The sequence below is a fragment of the Calidris pugnax genome, unplaced genomic scaffold (genome assembly GCF_001431845.1).
Source record: "Calidris pugnax isolate Ruff unplaced genomic scaffold, ASM143184v1 scaffold281, whole genome shotgun sequence".
Taxonomy (NCBI): domain Eukaryota; kingdom Metazoa; phylum Chordata; class Aves; order Charadriiformes; family Scolopacidae; genus Calidris; species Calidris pugnax.
Window position 1 is genome coordinate 1,540,533 of NW_015091028.1, and position 19,702 is coordinate 1,560,234.

The 19,702-nt window shown below is 43.3% G+C and overlaps 1 protein-coding gene across 2 annotated transcripts in view; it reads left to right on the forward strand.

Moving 5' to 3' along the window:
• The first annotated feature begins 9,768 nt into the window (after window positions 1–9,768).
• LOC106896234 (myotubularin-related protein 8) overlaps window positions 9,769–19,702 on the forward strand; it is a 24,305-nt gene continuing 14,371 nt past the window's right edge. For both annotated transcript variants that reach the window (XM_014956039.1, XM_014956037.1), the window contains exons 1-6: window positions 9,769–9,861; window positions 11,421–11,543; window positions 12,184–12,346; window positions 14,951–15,108; window positions 16,680–16,808; window positions 17,783–17,917. In XM_014956039.1, coding sequence (XP_014811525.1) covers window positions 9,838–9,861; window positions 11,421–11,543; window positions 12,184–12,346; window positions 14,951–15,108; window positions 16,680–16,808; window positions 17,783–17,917 — 732 coding nt within the window. In that variant the 5' untranslated portion in view covers window positions 9,769–9,837. The remainder of the gene's footprint in view (window positions 9,862–11,420; window positions 11,544–12,183; window positions 12,347–14,950; window positions 15,109–16,679; window positions 16,809–17,782; window positions 17,918–19,702) is intronic.

Consider the following 19,702-nt stretch of genomic DNA (forward strand, 5'->3'; position numbering starts at 1 on the left):
GTAGCAATTTAAAGTGTGGCTTTGAAGTTTAGCCTGTGTTCTGGGCTGTGCCCTTCATTTTCCAGCCGTCTGAGAGCTGTCTGTCCTGAAGGGTTAACCCAGGCTGTCAGGTCACATCTCCCCTGGTGGTGGGGTTTCACCCCACAACAGAGAAAGAATGGAAATGTGGAGACCTGCACGGAGCTCTCTTCTTGGGGTTAGGGATGATTAAGTGCTGCCAGGAGGAGAAAGAATGTGGCAAGCAGTCTTTCATGACGGAAATCTCCTTCTCCAGGAGCCAGCAGCCAAAGCTGGAGGTTGGTGTAGCTTTCTTCAACATCAAGACTTGCAGAAGACCTGTCTTAAGCAGGTTTCTTTTCGCCCTGAATGAGTTGTGCATCGATTGCCACCAAAACCAATAAAGCTTCTGCACGCTCTGAGGAGATATTAGACCTTGGTTGGTTTGCAGAACTAGTCATACCCTTATCTCTCCCAGGACACAACCCAGCACAAGATCACGGTACACAGGACAGGACCTAATGTGGCTTGGCACTTCAGTGGATGGACCAGCAACAACATGGCAGAAGCCTGACAAGATACAGCTCCCCTCTCAAAGAACACAACTCTGACCTGGTGCCTGAGCAATGAAGTCCTCCCTGTGCTCTGTTCCACCAGAGGGTGCCAGCGACTGAGAAACCACCGGCCTTGGCAGCCCCTTGTCAGATGGCAGAGACTCCTCTGCTCCCCGGGGATCCTAATGAAAGAGCAGGATACACACAACTGATGAAATTTGATTTTACTTTTAGCCCCCTCCTTGGAAGGAGAGCTATTGTATGTTGGCAGGGTTCAACAGAGCTGGCCACAAAGCCCCGGTGAAGGTAATTTGGGAGAAAGAGCCCCAATTTGTGTTCCAGCCATGGCTGCACCCTTCCTGGGAGATGCAAGAAGGAAAGTGGTCAACCCCCAGCCTGCTTGTAGCCCTTGGTCCCACTAAAGCATCTCTTTGTATTTTTAACCAACTTAACATTAAGAGTTTTTAAGGCCTTTTTCAACATCGCCTATTCCAACCCAGGGAAAGCTTAAAGGGCCAACTCCTCACCTGAAATTAAACTGTTCAACTCAATCAATCATCAGCTGAAGATTTGACCTAAAATCTTTTATTTCTTTGACAGAGAAGACAAAAATAGCTTTTTTTTTTCTTCCATTTGCCGTATGTGTTCACCTGTCCCATTAGCAGCAACGGCAAATTTTCCTCCCTTTTTCTCCCCTTAGCCATCTAGAAAGAGCAAAGCTGGGCAACACCAAGCTGGAGCCTGTTCTGTCCTGCATGAGATCAACATACGTGTTACATGAATTTCAGTTGCAAAACCAGCAGTGCAATTCCCTTGTTTTCCAATCCAGCCATCAATCATCGTCTCAGAGTCCCACTGACAGGAACAAGGCTGGACGTTTGCAATAAAGGGCAGTGTATCTTCATTATTTGTATATCAGTACCTTCAGTATTTGGCCAGCATATCTTCATTAATTATTAGTGCCGGGGCTGAGTGTGCAGGAATAGCCATGGAGTGAGCCAGTGCCTTGACCTAAGCAAGAGGGATATGGACAGAGTGACACTTAATGAAAACAAAACTCTAGGATGAGATGTTATTTGTCTATTTCGCAGAGTCACTTGTCACAGCAGAGTTTCACTCTGGTGCTGTAACAAATTCATGAGATCTGCTGTAATGGGAGGCAAAAATAACCTGCTGCATAGACAAGCTGGCGGGCCAGGAACAGGAAGACGTGGCAGAGACAAGTGGAATTGTAAGACCAAAGAACCAGCCTTCAGCTGCTCGAGGGAGGCATATGTTATGTAGGAATTAATTTTTTAATCTCAGCTGGGTGACATTTTCCCAAATGCAGAAGTGCCACCGAACGGAATGACTGGTTGTGACTGGCAGCTCCCCAGAAGGGGACATTGCCAGGAAGGGCTGGTGACACCTTAGGTCAGGACTACAAAGTGCTGTTGAGCCTCGGGAGTGAAGTAAGGGCTGGTGCAAGTGAAGGCTGAGTTTGCTGACCTGCGTGGGAGCAGGTTGTGCTCTGCCTCCGACCCAGAGCGTGTTCCCAACACACTGCTAAAAAGCACTGATGCCATTTCTGACACAAACCCCACATCTGTGACACCTCCCCTCTGCCAGTTTCTCTTTCGATTCAGGCAGTTAAACTGAACCTGAGGCTTTTAGTTTTACTAACTGAAACATACAATTGATCATCCGTCTCACAATGGAAACTCAGGGTGGACCTCACCAATTTGCTTTATTTTCTCCGTATGACCCAGAAGCAGAAAGATGTCCCTCCTGTTTTAGAGCTGACGCTGTCTCCTGGTCTGCCTCCAGCTGTTGGTAAGTGGCTGGCACTTCCCTGGGCACTGCTGCCCTTGCAGGTCACTGAAATAACTCCAGCAGCCTTTGGTGGCCTGAAATAACTCCAGGAACCTCTGGAGATGTGGCTGCTGTAGCCCAGCCCAGATGTGAGATGTAGCCCAGCATGAGGAAGCTGATCCTCCTCGGCCGCAGCAGAGGGGAGAGGGTTCAAGAAAAGAAAACCGTAACAAAATCCAACTAACTTCAAATAAAAGCTCTCTGGTAGAACATCATTCCAGCACACGATTGTTTCCCATGGCGTGTTGCCTCATGCTCTGCTTGTAATCCCGAGTAAGACAGATGAAGTTTGAGACACACAGGGAGTGAGAAAAATTGTGGGTTGTCAGAACATCATCAGCCAAGACAACGGCTATGTTTATTGACTTCCAAATTACAATATAATCTTAGTTATTGGTAAATCCAGTGTTGTCCAACCTGATACTCTGCGTGGCAGCACAGCTAATGGCCAGCAGCTCAGCTTCACACTAATCATGCGTATTAAACTGTCACTGTAACACACTGGGTTTTCAAGAACTGATTTTCTTCCTCTGTCTTTAAATTGCTCTGGTTTGAGGTCTTATAGCCAAAAGGAATCAACAGATAAAACCCACAAATGTGTATATTAGAAATTAAAGATGTAATAGGAGAGCACAAGGAGAGTAAGAAATTATTCACACGAATGGAAATAATAGAATTACTAAAGGGCATATGAGCTTTAGGATTCTGAGGTTCAGCAGCAAGGCTAAACTTACAGAAACTTGCCTTCCTCTTGCATCTCTCTGGACTGGATACCTCCAGAGGTGCCTTCCAAAATTTATTTTTTGGTCAATAGTGGGACACATGTGCCAAAGTTCCCTAAGTGGATCTATTTGGGGATCTATTGCGTTTCCCCTATGAGATTTCATATCAAAGAGGAAGTGTGGGAAAAGTGAGAAATGGGAGTTGTTAGTTAGTGTTACTTCTCTGACAATGGGAGTTGTTAGTTAGTGTTACTTCTCTGACAATACAAGTATAAACCGGTTCTTATGATCTGGAATGACATTATCCAGGGGCAACAAGGTGCTGCTCGTGGGTGGGTGATGCAATGGGGCTTTTCAAACTGATTTGTCATCCTGAGTTGAAGACCAGCAGTGGATGAGTAAATGTGATGGGTTTGCAAATAACAGTAGGGATCTATATCTGATAAACACTTTCTGTTCTACAATTTCCAGCGCGAGCCAGTGACTGCTGTTCTCTTCACCCTGCATGGGTTTCTTGTCCAAGGGGATGAGAGAGGCTCTGCCTCTTCACACTGTGGACTTTTTCTCTACGTCTTGGTAGCTAAGAGGGCAAAGAGTTGCTGGACAAACTGCCCTCTGTCAAGTTTGCTTTTAGAGTGTCCTTGAAGTACTTTATTAGACAACCACATATTATTTTTCCAGTTCACTGTAGAGAAACATTCATGCTTCATCTACCCACATTCCAGCTTTAATAGTTGTTCAGTTGGTGCTTGGCAGGACTTTGTCATTGGACAGTATTGTCCAACAGGCTGAGCAAGAGATGAATGGCACCCACTGTTCTTCACCACTTCTTCCATCACTCTTCGGTTAAAGCAATCTTGTGAGGCCTAAGTTAAAGAGATGGCTTTGAAAAGACTCTATTCCCTGCACCAGCCCCAAAATTAAGATTGTTTTCTTTAACAACAACAAGGAGACAGCCCTGACCACAGAGCAATGGGCTTGGCCTTAAGGGTTCCTATGGGTGTGGGGTGCACAAGAATAAAACCGGGCAATCAACTCACAGGGGGCTGGAACGATTGGAACAAGGCTGGAACATAAAACCAGCGTGGTGGTAACTGGTATGGCTGGGTGTGAGGATTCCTCCAGTGCTGGGCTACCCAACATGGGCTGGTACTGGTGGAATGGCTGGTACTTCCAGCTTATTTCTGGAAGCCACTTTGACCCTGTCAGCAGTGAACAGAGATGGCGTGGAAGTTCTGGGATTATACTCCTTGGAAATGTATCCTAACTAAGCACATTGCAACTTGGTCCCAGTGCAGGCTGGAACAGGCAGACATGGCTCATGGGCCACCGACTTCCAAAAGATGAGGGAGCGCCACTGGAAGAAGGTACAAGTTGGCTGTCCTTAGAGACAGAATGAAAAACACACATTCCATTTGCCTTCCCTTGAAATTTGCCATTGTCCCTATACATAAAACCACCAAAGATTTCACCAGCCTACATTATATTTCGAATGTGTAAGTACAAAGTCATCTCGCTGTCATTTGCTATCACTCAGTGAGTTTAAGCACTCCACACACCGCTGGTGACAAATAACCTGCAATTGTTCATCTTTGTTCCCTCGGGTGCTCTCCCTGACAATGGCATGATTCAACTCAGTAACATTGACTAGATGAGCACACGATTTCACAATAAAATAATCAGTCACATTTTTTAAAAAGGGCAAATTTATGCAGCCACTCGGAAGAAAAAAAAGCAAAGTGCAGCCTAAAATTCTTTTTAGTTACAATGGGAAATGAAGCACGAATAAGATGCTTCTGAATCTGTAGAAGAACTGTAATTAAAGAAGAGAGTCAAATCCACAGATATGCACAACATACAGAAGGAGGTTCTCAGAGAGGCAGCATAGAAGAATCCTAAAGTATTTTTCCACTGCAAGCCCTGGGGACATCCCTCCTTAATTTGATCTCTAACAAGAAGCTATTTCCAAAAGCCCCTCTGTTTACCCTGGAATAAAACCCGGGTGTCAGGAAAAGGTCTAGCTAATTTTCTCACTAAAAAGCTACTGCATACATAGTCCATGCATAGATGCTGAAATCTGAGCTTCATTACAAATGGGAAAAAACAATTTTCTAAGTATGGCAGGGGAAAACCCCAGAGGAGAGTCTGTCTGCAGCCAAGCCAAGCTTGAGTTTGGCTCCAGTCCTGAATCACATCCCTTTCTGTCATTTGCCAAACACCATCTCGGTTCTCCAGATGCTGCCAACATCCTAATATCACACTGCATTTAAGTACCATTCCTGCTCTCCTTCCCTGTATTATAGAGTTCTTGGCCTGTTTTCAATAGCTTTTCTAAACCGCATCCGAATTCTCTCTGATAGGTTTCAATGGCTCACTGAGAGGCAGATAATCCACCCTTTGTCACCACGGATCGAGTCCTGTCTCAAAAAAAGAACAACTCCATTTCATCAAAGAAAAAATAGTTAGGAATGAATTTGCCACTGCTAACAAGCTTGGCTGGGTCAGAGCTTTGTGTGCTGGGACAAAGAGTTTAAGACCCTGAAACATGTTAGTATTGCAAAGAATATTCTATTCGGTCCCTGTCATACGCATTTTAATGCGGAAGATCACTTGTATTTTGTTCAATCATAACCTACACTAGAGGAAGAGTCCCCGTCAGATCCGTATAAATCCTTACCCGTCAGATCCTTATAAATTCTCCTGCTCCGCTGTGGATCTAATTCAATATGAACTCGTTTTTTCTATTGTATGAGAGGTCTCAGTGCCCCTACCCATTTCCAGATGTAGCAAGACAGCTGGCCAAATTCAGCCCTCAGCTAACCCAGGGCGATGCCAAGAGGAAGACAACCATTCCCAGCTCTCAGTCATCGCTTCATTCATGCAGAGCTTGAATCCAACTGGGAGCCCAGTGTGCAATGGAAGCTGTTAAAAAAAAGTTCCAGGAAACAACTTTCCCACTTGACAGCAGGGCAATGGAGAATAGCTCCGTGTCCTCAGGGAAGCCCAGGATCTGTGATGTTTGAAGACTGAAGGGCTTTATTCTTCACAAACAGAGAGACACTTACTGCAAAACATTATCTACAGAGATTTGTTTGAAACTGTAAACACATCTGCTTTGGCCTTGCTCAGACTTCTCTCACGGTCCCATTCCATGAATGTTCATGCAAGTGAGTTCTCAGTAACCTGGCTCTTTGCTAAAGTCAGATTTACATCTGCTTTCTCAAGTTCAGGCAGCAGGTAAATTTTCTATGAGTGTGCCCTGGGATGTTCAGGGAGATGGTTTCTATTCAGGGGGCAGACACGAGGCTGCTTAATGATAAGAGCATTAAAAACCAAGAAGTGCAGCTCAAATTGCAAGGCAATAAGCAAGAAGAACCTTGTAGGATAATTTTGAAAGAAACAATGCATCTGAGAAACATCACAACCCGCTCCTTGCTGTTCACTAGAAAAGAGGAGAAACTTCACCGTATGAGCTATTTGTTATGAAAGTATTCGGTTCAGTTCCAGGAACAACAAACCAGATGAAACTATGTGTTTGTCAGCTCCCTAAACTCTGCTGGAAGTGGACATAAGTGTCAGGCGATTTCATCAGAGTTGTTGTTATGACATTTTGTTTTCCTTCCATTAAAAACATCTAACCGCAGCAACTGCAAAGGAAAAAAAACCCTATATCGCTCCCCTGAACATTTCCTTACCTCACATCTCCTTAGTGATTTTCCATCTCTGCAAGCGATGCTTTAATTAACTAAAAACCTCCTGACTCTGAGCAGGTTGGAGGTGCTGTCCCACAGCCCCATCACAGCACGGCAAGCAGATTATTCCTCTAAAGCAAAGCAACACCACCGGGGAGGCTAAAAATACCGGGGACACCTGAGTTGCTCCATTTGATTGCACAGGATTTAGCCAAGGAGAGGGATGGTCCCTGCATGCAGATGGCTTACTGCCTCTTTGTAGTCACCACTTCTTCTGGGGTATAAAACCTTTTGAAGGGGAGATCAGGGGATAGACTGGACTGTTTTAATTACTTTAGCCACCAGGCGTTGGTAACCACTGCTCTTGACCCACACTAAGATCATCATCACTGTCCAGGGGATGGCAGTGAAAGGTGTAAGAAATGGCAGAGATTTTTTTCCATGAGGTATTTTCCAAACCAAACCTGCAGGGGAAACTCATTAGTTGCATAATATTGGGTATCTGAGCAGAGGCTGTAGTTATAATGACGCTGCAACTCATCAGATAAGGACTCTGACACCACTTCGTGATAGCTGAACTTTAAAAAATTCCCACTGAAAGGCCCTTTAGAATAAGGACAGTCCCAAGGGTTAAAGGAGCAGAAGCCCATACCCAGTTCTGCTTTCGTGCTTCTCAGCAGTCTCATATTCCCTGAATTAAGCTACTTTTAAATTTTTCGTCTCTGGGAAGATACTTCAGAATCTATTTGTGACAGTCAAAATTCTAAAATATGGGCAAAATCTCTGCTCCCTAAGGCTATTTCTTGAGACAGCTATTTCTTGAGTATCATTAAAGTGAGAAAAACAAACTCTGAAGGCCAAATTCATGCCTGGTCTCATTCAACTGACCTCAGCCCCAGCGCTCCAGCAATGGACTTGGCCATGCACATCCATTATGCTGTCTGCTTACAAACTGACTGAATTGCATCTAAACCTACCATCTCAGTGGATTTTTTGGCACCATTCTCTTTATAACACTTGTAAACGAGGCCCCCTTTTCCCCAGCCCCTTAGGCGTTCATATTCCAGGGGCTTAACAGTGTGGGTGTCGAGTAATGTCCCTTCCCAGCCTTCACTCAGTAAAAATGGCACAATAAATTGTTTTTTTTCTCAAATGTTTCCCAGAAAATAATGTACTTTTCATCCCCATTATACAAGATTTCACTGTTTTTTTGATAGCAATTTATCGCAGTAGACTTTAGCTGCTTGTTAAACACTTCCTAAATGGTGAGTGACTAATAAAAATGAGATTATGGGAATTGCTTGGTGTGTGGGCCACACCAGGCCTACAATTTAGCTTACCTTTCCCTGAAAACTGAAGATCTACACACTGGTCTCCAGGCTGCAAAATAATTTTAGATCCTACTTTGATTAGTAGGAAGTCTGTGAGCAACCTGACTGATTTGATGTCTGGGGGTAGCACCACTGACGGACTGATGGTGGCCCCGTATGAAAGGTTCCTGTAATGCAGTGGGATTTCTCAAAAAAATGTGACTTAAAATGACGGGAAAAAATCTCTAGTCTGAAGATGCTGTGAGCTGGACGTAGAAGTTCAGCTAAGGCTGTGACATTGTCTTGGTGGCCTTGTACAAGACACTTGCTGCTCTGTGGCAGTTTTCTTCATCCATCAAACGGGGTTTTAACATGCTGAGTGCCCCTTGTGGTCCAGTGGAGGACATTCAAATGCCTCCGTCCAAGAAAAACAGTCACTCTTCTAATGGGTGATGGGCTGATTTCCCTGGATGTGCCTCCAGAGCCAGACGCAACAGAGAGAAACACTCCCTGGAAGAAGTCAGCACTTTTTTTTTTCTTTAGATTCCTGCTCAAAACTGATCCCTGTGGCATAATAATGAGTTTGGGAGTAAACTGTGATGGTGAGTGTTTGGCTGAGAAATGTATCTATTACGCCGTCTCTTCTGCTCCTCATCCCAACATGCTTATTTCTTCCCTCATTTTTTTATTTCTTGCCTTCTGTGTGTGAAGTTTCTTTGGGAAGAGGAAAAAGTGTTGCTATTATACATGGACATTGTGTAGCGCCATCGAGTCCCCTTCAGCGGCCCCCAATCAGTTTATTATTAACGTTGCAAACTATCACCATCCTTCTGCAAAGTGCCTTTCTTGCTGGGACCCATAACAAACACTTGAATTACACTAATACCGCCCGTTATCTACCAATTAAAACCTGTTAAATTCTCAGGTCCAATACAAGGTCGTCTTCCTGAGGTGAATTTCTCAGCAAATTAAGGATTTAGATGACACCGAGCACCTGAGGAGACTCTGCTGCCCCTGGGTTTGCCAGGCACCATGAATATTTGTTGAATATTCATTTCAGAGGCAGCAGCAGGTGAATAACAATTACCACAGTTCTTCAGGATCCAGCTTGGGTATCCATGAGGGACAGCATTATGCTTTGAAATTAAAATATGCAGAAAAACTGGTAAAATATTATTAGTTCTGTTAAGTGCCTGTACCAACATGGTCAAATGCGTTTCCAACCCCCTTTTCTGAGGGGAGAATGAATTAGCCCACTACCCTTCGAGAGTAATACTGCTGCTAGAGCTTGATGGCTTTACATATTGAGGAATAAAAAGTGGTTGGTTGGGTTTTTTTCCCTGAAATATTCTCCAGGAGCTTCGTGTACACCTGTACCAGGCAGGAGGGCTGGCAGGGGGCCTGGAGGCGGTGGGCCCCAACAGGACAGAGAGGCCTCTCTGGGGCTCAGCTCAGGACTGTGGAGGATGGCGAGCTCCCCACCGCCCTCCCGGACCAGCCCCGGGGCTCTGGGACACGGGGACATGGCGACAGAAGCACGACGCCCCCAAAACACCCTCGATGCCCGCCATCGCCCTGCCCTCACTCAAGATGGCGGCGGCGGCACCGCCCCGCCCGCCTCTCGCGAGGTTTGTGGCGGGGGCCGGGCGCTGCCCCCTGCAAATGGCGGCGCGGAGGCCGGGCGTGCTGAGCTGAGGCGGGAGGTGCCGCCATGGAGCACATCACCACCCCAAAGGTAAGGGGCTGTGCCGTGTTGCCCCGGGAGTCAGTCGCCATCTCATCGGGGTCCTCCGACTGGGGCTGTGGGGCTCCGCTCGCCGCCCTGCTCTGGGGCCTCCCCGCCGGACACCTGAGGTGAAGCCCCTCTGGGGGCGGCCGGGCTGTTGTCAGGGCCCTGCTTACAAGGGCTTTTTTGTTTTTATTTGTTTATTTTAAGATGATTAATTTCAGTAAACGAGCTACCTTAGCTTTCCTGCAAGGCTTACTTATCCGTGACTGCCTCTTGCACCTCTCAGACGGGTCACGGATAAGTCTGGAAGGCTTAAACCTGCTTGACGTGGTGTTTAAGTATTTATTTCTGCATCGCCTTGTTGGAAAGGGAATTTTTAGTAAGGGTACTGATCTAAAGGTATTAAGGGTACGATTCTTGTAAACTTTGTGTCAAAGTGGGGAGATTTCCTCAGGCCAAAAAAGTGAACCAAAATGAGCCTTTTCAGTTGAATAAAGTGTAACAGGAGCCCTGGGAATGCTGTGCTCACGACAGCTGAAAAAAACCTGTATTTACTTCAGGCAACTGTCTGCGATTTTTTTATTTCATTTTTTTAATCCCATGAAGGTTGCTGTATTCTGTTTTGCCTTATTCTGTAGGATATTATTTTGGGGATGCTCCTTACCCGGGTTGCTGGAGGTGCTTTGCTGGGCCTGTTTGTCTCTAGTGGCCTGAATAAAGGGCAATTCTAAGTATAATAATTATATGTGCTGCAAAATAGGACATTCTAAGAAGACATACAGCCAAGACCTCTGTGCTTCAAATTTCTTTGCTGATGTTTTCTGTCTCAGACCACTGATTCTGTAAGGAAGCTTACATATTCAATACCCAGAAGTAATTTATCATATACTGTTACACTGTTTGTTTTCATTGTTCTCCCAGTTCTGTTGGGTTTTTTCCTCCATTATTTTTGCTTAACGATGAAAGAAAAATTCCATCTATCTTCATTAAGAAGCAAATAAGCCAGGAGAAAATCAAATAACATAAAATACTTTATTATGTCTGTGCTGATGGTTTTTAAAATTGTTTTTATTTTATAGTGCATTTTATGAAATGCTCTTCCATGCCTAGGAAGTGTGTTACAAAAAGTAGCTACTAATACTTTTTTCTAGTGACTGAGCAGCTGAAGGTCAGACTGGAGAGGGCTTTTTTTCCAGAGCAATACTTTGATTATACTAAACGTGAACAGTCGTTTCTTCTGCAGTTCTTTGTCTTATTATTTGTCCTATTTGTCTTATTATTGCGGCCTTGCGTGGTAATAAACTGTGATCATCTTGGCAAAAACCCAGTAATCCTGTTACTCACACTGGTGCTAAACCTTGGCTGTTTGTTTAACCTTTTTGGCTTTGATTGCTGGAGAAATAATTGAATTCATAGTGTTTCAGGGGAGACTTTAACTCATATATTTTTCTGTCTTATTTCCTGAGTTGTATATTAGAAGTTAAATGATTGTGGTTCAACAAGTGCTTGGATGTTTCCTTGACTGAAGTTAAATTCATTTTTTCATACTCTTTGTTATGTTGCAGGTTGAAAATGTGAAATTACTAGATCGCTATATGAATAGGAAGGCAGCAAATGGGACGTTGTACCTGACAGCCACCCACCTCATCTATGTTGAAGCTTCTGCTGAAGTCAGAAAAGAAACATGGGTATGTTGTGATACCTGGACTCCGTTTAAACACAGGTTTAAAAATGGCTTTATATCCTATATCCAAAATGAAAGGAGTTCCAAAGTCGTAATGGTCTTTTATACCATTTTGATGCCAATTGCTTAACAGAAACAGCTCTTGTGGAAGGAAATGAATACAATGCGACTTGATAGAGGTCACTTACTGAATTACTGTAAGTTCCAGGAACATAAAACACGTCTCGTTTCCTATCTCAAACTCAATATACCAAGCCACCAAACCTGAATTTACAGCTTTTAGCAGTGCAAAATTAGCACTGAAACTAACTTTTTTTATTCTAAAGTAAAAAGGGAATGACAAAATATATTGTGTATGTGGAAAGCAAAGTGAACCAGGTAAACCAAGCTGTGCATCAGTCTCTAAAAATAATTCATACACATCTGTGTTTTTCAGTCTTGCTTTTACTTTGCCTTTGGGCACACAGTCTGGATGTTTATTGTATTTGTTTGATAAATATCACAAATAAACTCATTTTCTGCTGCTAGTTAGATGTGGTAAGCATAAATAACTGGTAGCATTGCAAAAACTTTAATATCTGCTTGTACTGCTCCCGACCTTATCAGTGGCTTCTGAAAAATGTTGTTTATTTCCTGTTTTTCAGATTCTGCATCACCATATTGCAACTGTAGAAAAGCTGCCTCTGGCCACGGCTGGGTACCCGCTCCTCATCCACTGCAAGAACTTCCACGTGGCTCACTTTGTCATCGGGCAGGAACGTGACTGTCACGAAGTCTATACCTCCTTGCTTAAACTTTCCCAACCAGGTATTTGGGATGGACAGGAGTCTGTTTTGCAAATTGTTGAAAGGCTTTAAGCTGGGAGGGTCATCTGAGTGCTGGAGAAAGCTTTTCCAGAGTGTTGGTGTGGGTATGGTAGAGGGAGGATCATGGGATGGTTAAAGCTGGAAGGGACCTTAAAGCCCATGCAGTGCCAGCCCCTGCCCTGGGCAGGGACACCTCCCACCAGACCAGGTTGCTCCAAGCCCCCTCCAACCTGGCCTTGAACCCCTCCAGGGATGGGGCAGCCACAGCTTCTCTGGCCAACCTGGGCCGGGCTCTCACCACCCTCACAGCAAAGAAGTTCTTCCCCAGATCTTATCTCGATCTCCTCTCTTTCAGTTTAAAGCCATTCCCTCTCCTCCTGTGCCTCCCCTCCCTGATCAAGAGGCCCTCCCCAAGGATGTGAAATCAGAATTGGTTTCCACCACCAGAGACAGTCTGTGTGGGTTTGCTCAGAAGCAGAGTGCTGTCCCACTTCCAAACTAAACAGATCTTTTGTGCTTGGGGGAATGAGCTGGTCTCCCGCGAGGAACTTCTGAGGACTGGTGCGAAATTAATTTGCCTGACTGAGTCTGTCTGTGGCATCTCAGGCTTTTTTCCTGTGTAAGTGTCACGTCATGGGATGTGACATGGTATGGACCTGGCCATTGTCAGTCATTCCTGTGACTTACCTGTTGCCTGTGTGTAGTTCTGCCCTTTCCAGTTGATCCCACAAAGAAAGCTTTAAACGCTGGCACCTTCCATTTGTTGCTCAGTAGCAGGTTCAGGCTGTTCTTCAGCATTTGTCTTCTCTCTCAGTTGTGAAAACCTGTGCTTCAGCCTGGCTGCCCTGACGTGGGGTCACTCTTAAAAATGAGTGTGAGTAAAACATCCTCAAAAGCCCATGGTCTCTTCAGGCTTTGGCTTTTCAGTCTCATTGGAGATGAATCTCCAGGCTCCTCGTTCTTCCCGCAGGACAGCATTCCATCTGGTTTCCTACCTGGCTTTGTCTGTGGCAGCTTCTGGGTTTGGGATGCTCCTTCACTGAGTTTTGGAGTTTGCCATTATTAGAAGGATGCCATTTATAATAGATTTTTTTTAATTATGTCACTAGTCTAATTGACAGCACCAGTCTGCTCCATGCTGGCCGTCACATGGGACTTGAAATGCTGGAGTGGAAATGGGTTTTGCTGAGTCTGGAGGTTTTTTGACTGATATTAAGGCCTGTGTCTATTCCCAGCATCTCCCCTGTGCTCTGAGCTTTGGAATTCTCTTAGTTCTGAAGTTGTAATTCTGGTGCTGTATCTGGCAAGTTTCTGGTGTTAGGTTTAAAAGCTGTCACTGTTCTTTCAGTTTAGAAAATTAGAGACTTATGTAGCGCCTTGAAGCGTGGGAGCTGTCACTGCAGGGATTACATCAGCTTCTTTTGTCTTGTGGTTATTTGTCTGATACGCTGTAGCTCTTTCTTGTGTTCTATTTACGGATTTTAACAGTTCTCTTTTGTTGTTTTAAAATGTCTGTATGTGTGCTTCCTTCAGCTTTTTTTTTTTTTTTTTGGCAGAGCATATAATTATTTCTGATTAGTACAGGTATGATTGGCAACTGTGGGTTACCTGGCTGGGAACCCGGCGGCTTTATCAGACTCCGACAGGTTTCACTCTGTCTCTGGAGCTCTTGCTGCCTTTGGGAATCAGCTGAATGAGTTATTGGTTGGATTTGCATTTTATGAAGAGAGGGAAGGAAATTGGGATGGTGGAGATGGAGGGAGGAAGAAATTACCATTTGTCAGACACAGCCTGAAGCTTTTGTTGGGCTGACAGTAATATTCAAGACATTGATCAAATTTTCCATGTGGCTCAGGACTCACTGTTGAACAATGAACTTACAGGTGTGCAAGAGCTGGTTTAGGAACTCTTCACACAGAATATATCTTTTAATATAAATTTTCATTTATGGCTTAATTCTTACGGTATAAATCTTGTCTGACATGCCTGTACTTGTCTGACATTGCAGTGAATTCAGTAGGAAATCATTTGTTTGGGAAAAATCACTGCTTCAAAGCTTTAATTCTAACAAAGTGTTGTAGTGTATCTCTCTGCGTGTGGGAACTGAGTGTTGGAAATTCCTGAGAATTTCTGTATGGATTGTTGGCACTCGGTGCTACTCCGAACTAAAAACTGTAAATGTGAGATAGAAGTGTACAGATATTTAAAATCTCTCAATGTAGTACTCCGTTCTTTTTTTCTTTTTAAGAAGTGAGAATCAGTCTAAGTTTGCTTAGAGTAGTGAAGTGTGCAAAGTGATAAAAGAAAACTTCATGCATCTGATCTTTGAGGAGGCAGCAGCATAAGGAAAATAGCAATTATTACAATGTAGCCAACTCTGCAGTGCAGTGGCATAGCCCTTCAGCTTCTGTAGTAAATGATTTTTATGTCTCCTGGTCTTTCTTGGCTGAGTAATTTATTTCAGCCTCGTATCAGTTGTGCACCTGCAGCACATTCTCTTGCACACATCCAAAAGATGGCCTTTAGGAGGAAGTGTTGACCTCCCTCTGTGTCTTTGTACCTCTCTCTAACTGGTTAATTTTTTTTTTTTCTTTCTTCTTCCCAGTGAAACCTGAAGAACTTTATGCTTTCTCTTATAATCCTAAAATGTCTAAAGAGAACCGGGAGATCGGATGGAAGCTGATTGACTTAAAAGTAGATTACCAGCGTATGGGAATTCCAAACGACTACTGGGAAATAACGGATGTTAATAAGGACTATGAGGTAATTCTCACCCAAGGTAGCCATCTTATGCAGTATCTCTTTGTTATTAATGACATACAGCAGTCCTTCTACTGCAGCAGAAGTGATGCCTCTTGGGAGGAATGGGCTCAGTTGGCTTTAATCGAAGCAGCATCGATGCGTCTTGATGTGAAGTTGCAGATAATGAAGCTATGGAAGAACAGAGCAGAGCTGCAGAGTCACCTTGCTTTGCTTTGATCCCCTTGGCAAAGTACCAGATACTTGTTTTTCTAAAGGAAAGTCATACCATCTGTTATGAAAAACCTGAAGTATCCTTAGCTGCTTTTGGTGTTTCCAAGCCTTGTCCCACCAGGCTGGTGACAGATGTGTAGAAGAGAGATAAATCTTGCTTAGAGTAGTGAAGGGCCAGGAGTTTGGCTTGGTGGGGAGTGAGGGAGAGTGGAAAGGGACCAGGTGAGGAAAGAAAAAACAGTAACAGAAAACAGAAGTTTGTTTTTTTCCTTGCTTGGTTGGATCTTTTGCGAAATAAGGTCTCAGTCATTTCGGTCCTAAGTGGGTGTTGCCACTTTTTCTCCTTTCTCCCCTGTAAAGATCTAAACAGCATTAAATGAAAGTTGAATCTAAACAGCGTTAAATGAAAGCGTTTTTCAACAAGCTTACTCAAACTCCTACTTTGTATTATTTCCCTCTTTATTTCTTCTGTGTACAGTCACACCTTTCTGTCTAAATAACAAAGCAAACAACTATGAGGAAGACACTGATATATTCTTGAATCCCTTTCCCCTGCTCTCCTCTTCCTTCCCCCACTAGGCTTCTTTACTTTTATGTTTTGGGATATAAAAACAGAAGCCTGTGCTGTCAGAAGGGACTGGTGGTTTTAAATGACTGTATCTTTGGATGCCTGCATTGAGATAGGAAGTGAGAGGTGCTCTTTCCATTAGCTGATTTAGGGCACCTGAATGTGGGCGTCTAAAATCATTAATCACTTCGAAGCTTTACTTGCTGGTGTATAACTCTCAAATGCCAGTGGTTTATCATTTCCTCAGGTTTTCCAATTTATGTTTGAAAATTGTCAAGCCTAAAGTAAAGCCAGACTTGAAGAACAGCTTATCTCTGAAGTTTGTGCTGAAAATACTGTACTTGCTTGAGGAAAAAGGATAAAGCTGGTCTCTGTGGATGCCACCTGATTGCTGGAAGCTCATTTCAATAAGATTTAGAGGGAACTCTTTAAATATAGTTGTTCTTAATTTCTCTTTTTGTGACAAATCAGAAACTTTCATAAAATGTATGGATTTAAAGAGCTGCCTTTTAGTATGGATTGCGTCCCGTGTGGTCCATTTGTTGTGGATTCAATTGCAAAATTGTTTCCTTCACCACATTGTTTTATTTTGCACCGTTCCTGTGTTGTTCTTCTAAATGCATCTTAATGGCATGAAACTACATGTGGACTGTATGAGATACACTCCGGCAAACAGTCTCTTCCTGTTGTGTATAAATGCTAGATCATAAGCTAAAGATGAATTTTTCATGAAGTTGGAATTGCTAAGTAGTAATATCTGGATTTTTTTTTTTCCCCTCTCTTCTTGCTTTAGGTTTGCAACACCTATCCCCCAGAAATAGTGGTGCCTCGAGCCGCTAATAAGGCAGTGGTGATCGGAAGCTCAAGGTTCAGGAGCAGAGGGCGGATTCCGGTGCTTTCCTACTTGTATAAAGAAAACAATGTTAGTTATTCAATCTCTTCTGTTTTTGTGGGGAGTAAGGGTTCCCCTCTTTGTCCAGTCCCCTTTTAGTGAAAGGAGAGAACAAGCTAATTATTAGAGTGTATTAAATCCATGTTTGAGAACTGTGCTTCTCTTGATGGCTTTAATATTGGTTTGTTCTGAGTCGCAGAATAAGCTGAAGACAAACGCTTGGGATGCATCCAGAGCTGTGCAAAAAGCATGGACCTTGTAAGATTCCTGTCTGGATATTTTTTTTTAAATCAGCTTTCAGCAGTGCCTCCTATTTTTTTTTTTCTTAATCTACTGTTTAGCTATATTGATCAAAGCTTTAAGAAGATAAGTGTTAACTTAGCTAGATTTTCTTAGTATTGAAGAGGAGGAAACCACCCTGAAATAAACCCCCACGAGCTTGGAATAAGCGAAGGTTTCAGGTTTTTTTTTTTCCACTGAAGACCAGAATGTAAATTTTTAACTTTGCTGTCTCAGCACTAGTTTAGATGCAGATGTTGGGAAATTGCTGTCACAGTCAAATTGTTGTTTTCCTGAGGAAGCATGACTTGACCTGGGCAACTGAATGGAGTTGTACTGGCAGCTTCTGACGTTTCCCTAAAGCATGTGCCATGCAGTTCTGAGCCTGGAACGGTAACAACCGATAAGTAAAGTTGTGGAAAAGAAAAATAGAAACCAAGTAGAAAACATGAGAAATGCTAACATTTGGGATACTGACCATCAGGCAGAGTACAGTGGGTTTGAGGACACAGCAATGAAATTTGCAGCAGGGCTCCTTAGCCTCACTGCTTTAAGATTCCCAAACTTCTAGCTTTGTGGATTATCCCAGTGGTATTTGTGTATGGCCATTGAAGTAGGAATTTTTCAGTCAAAGAGAATAGGACACCTAATCCTGGTGGATTCTTTGGGGCAGTGCAGCAGAGGCGACCTGGAAGCAGTGAAATGTGAGTTGCTGTGTGTTGCAGGCTGCCATATGCCGCTGCAGCCAGCCCCTCGCCGGGTTCAGCGCCCGCTGTCTGGAGGATGAACAGATGCTGCAGGCCATCAGAGAAGCCAACCCTGGGAGCCCCTTCATGTATGTTGTTGACACGAGGCCAAAGGTACCTTCATGGGGTTTGTGGCTACTTTTAAAGCTTACCTCTGAATTAGTAGTGATGTTTCCAGCTCATTCTTTTCACACCTCTGCTGGTGCTTTCTTACGCTGTGTTAGATTAAATTGTGCTAGTCCTGAATTGGGGATTCAGTATCAGGCTCTTGGTTCAGTGTCTTAATGTGACAAAAGCTTGAGTGTAATAAAACTGGAATGTTAAGTGGTGTTAAGAATTCTGGTGCTGCTGGAGGATTCTGGGTTGAGGCTGATGTTAAGGATGACCTGGAGGAACTGGCAGTCTTGAAGCTGGCAGAGCCAGTGAAGCATTTTCCTGCAGAGAGCCAGGTCCTTAATATGTTGAGTTGGAGAGAAGCCTCTGGATGCAGTTCCGTGAGGCTGAAGTGCCTTTATCAGCAGATCTGGGAAGAAGTGGGACTCTGTGGAGTCTGATAACAATTGACAAAAGCAATCCCTCCATTCTTTTTTGGCCTTTGTAAAAATAACACAAATGTTCCCATGATGCGCAGCTTGGAGTTCGATACAGTTTGGCTCTTCTGGTCTGTGGCTGCTATTTGGGGCTAGAACTTTGCTGAGGTGTTTATGTAAGAGGATATTAAAGAAACATTTGCAAAATGAGATCTCTAATGGCTGTCATCGAGAGGAACTGAATTTAGAAACCAATTCAAATTATTATCTTGCAAGCATATTGATTGGGAGTGTCGGTATAAGCAAATTAGAACACAGGAATCGATTATTTAAACTAAGATTTAAAAGTGCTCTGTTTTAAAATTGAGCTTTCTGAGAACCTGCTTCACTGGTCACATATTGCAGTTACTTTATAGAATCTACAGATTTAGTTAAACCATGGCAAGGGCAAGAAGGGAAAAAGTCTTGGAAGCGTTTCACCTGTTGTTCTAAGATGTATTTTGGCTTTTTTTGTAGTATGACATTTCCTAGAGAGAACCAATTCTGTAACTACATCTACGTTTATAGCAATCACTGCATCTTCTTCTGGTGCAGTGTCCAGTGTCATAGATGTTCCACTGAAACCTATCATTGATGGCAATTCTGTTCTAAAGTACTTGGTGAAAAAGGGAGAATTAATAATTGGTCACACTTCTAACACAACATGTCTTAACTCTGAATGGTAGAGCTGAAGCACTAGGGTTACTTCATTGATTCTGATTCTTCCTTCTCTCTATGGAGGCAAATTGTTCCTCTTCCCAAATTACTCTGGGGGCTGTTTTAGGTAATTGTTAGAGCAACTGGCTTCTTTTCTACTTCTTTTCTGCAGTTCCAGTTGGTTGCTGTATTCTTTCTGCTCAACTTTAATATTTCTATGTTTCCCTCAGGTGGCTTTATTTCATCTGTGCATGTATGTCTGTGAAAAGCTTTGGAATTCTCTTACTATTTCTATACCACCATGTATGTATGTTACTCGTAAAAATGGCTTTCCTAGTTTTACTTTCATATCCTTCTGCCCGAATCTTTTTATGTAGCTTCCCTCTTAAGGCAGACTCAATGTTTCTTTACCTGTTTTGATGACAGCAATATTCTGAAGTTGGGCACTGTTTTTGTACTGCCTACTCTAAGAACTTCTTAATGAGTCTCTGCATATGACTAATGGACTGGAGACACTGGCATAATTTTAGTGAAACAGCTGGAAATAATGTCTGGGAGGTGGGGAAGTACGTCTGAGTAACAGCTTTGTTCAGTATATTTTCTGGGAGATTTAAAAAAAAAAAAAAAAAAAAAAATTTTAAAAAAACCCTTTTTATTCTTTTATTTTTTTTAT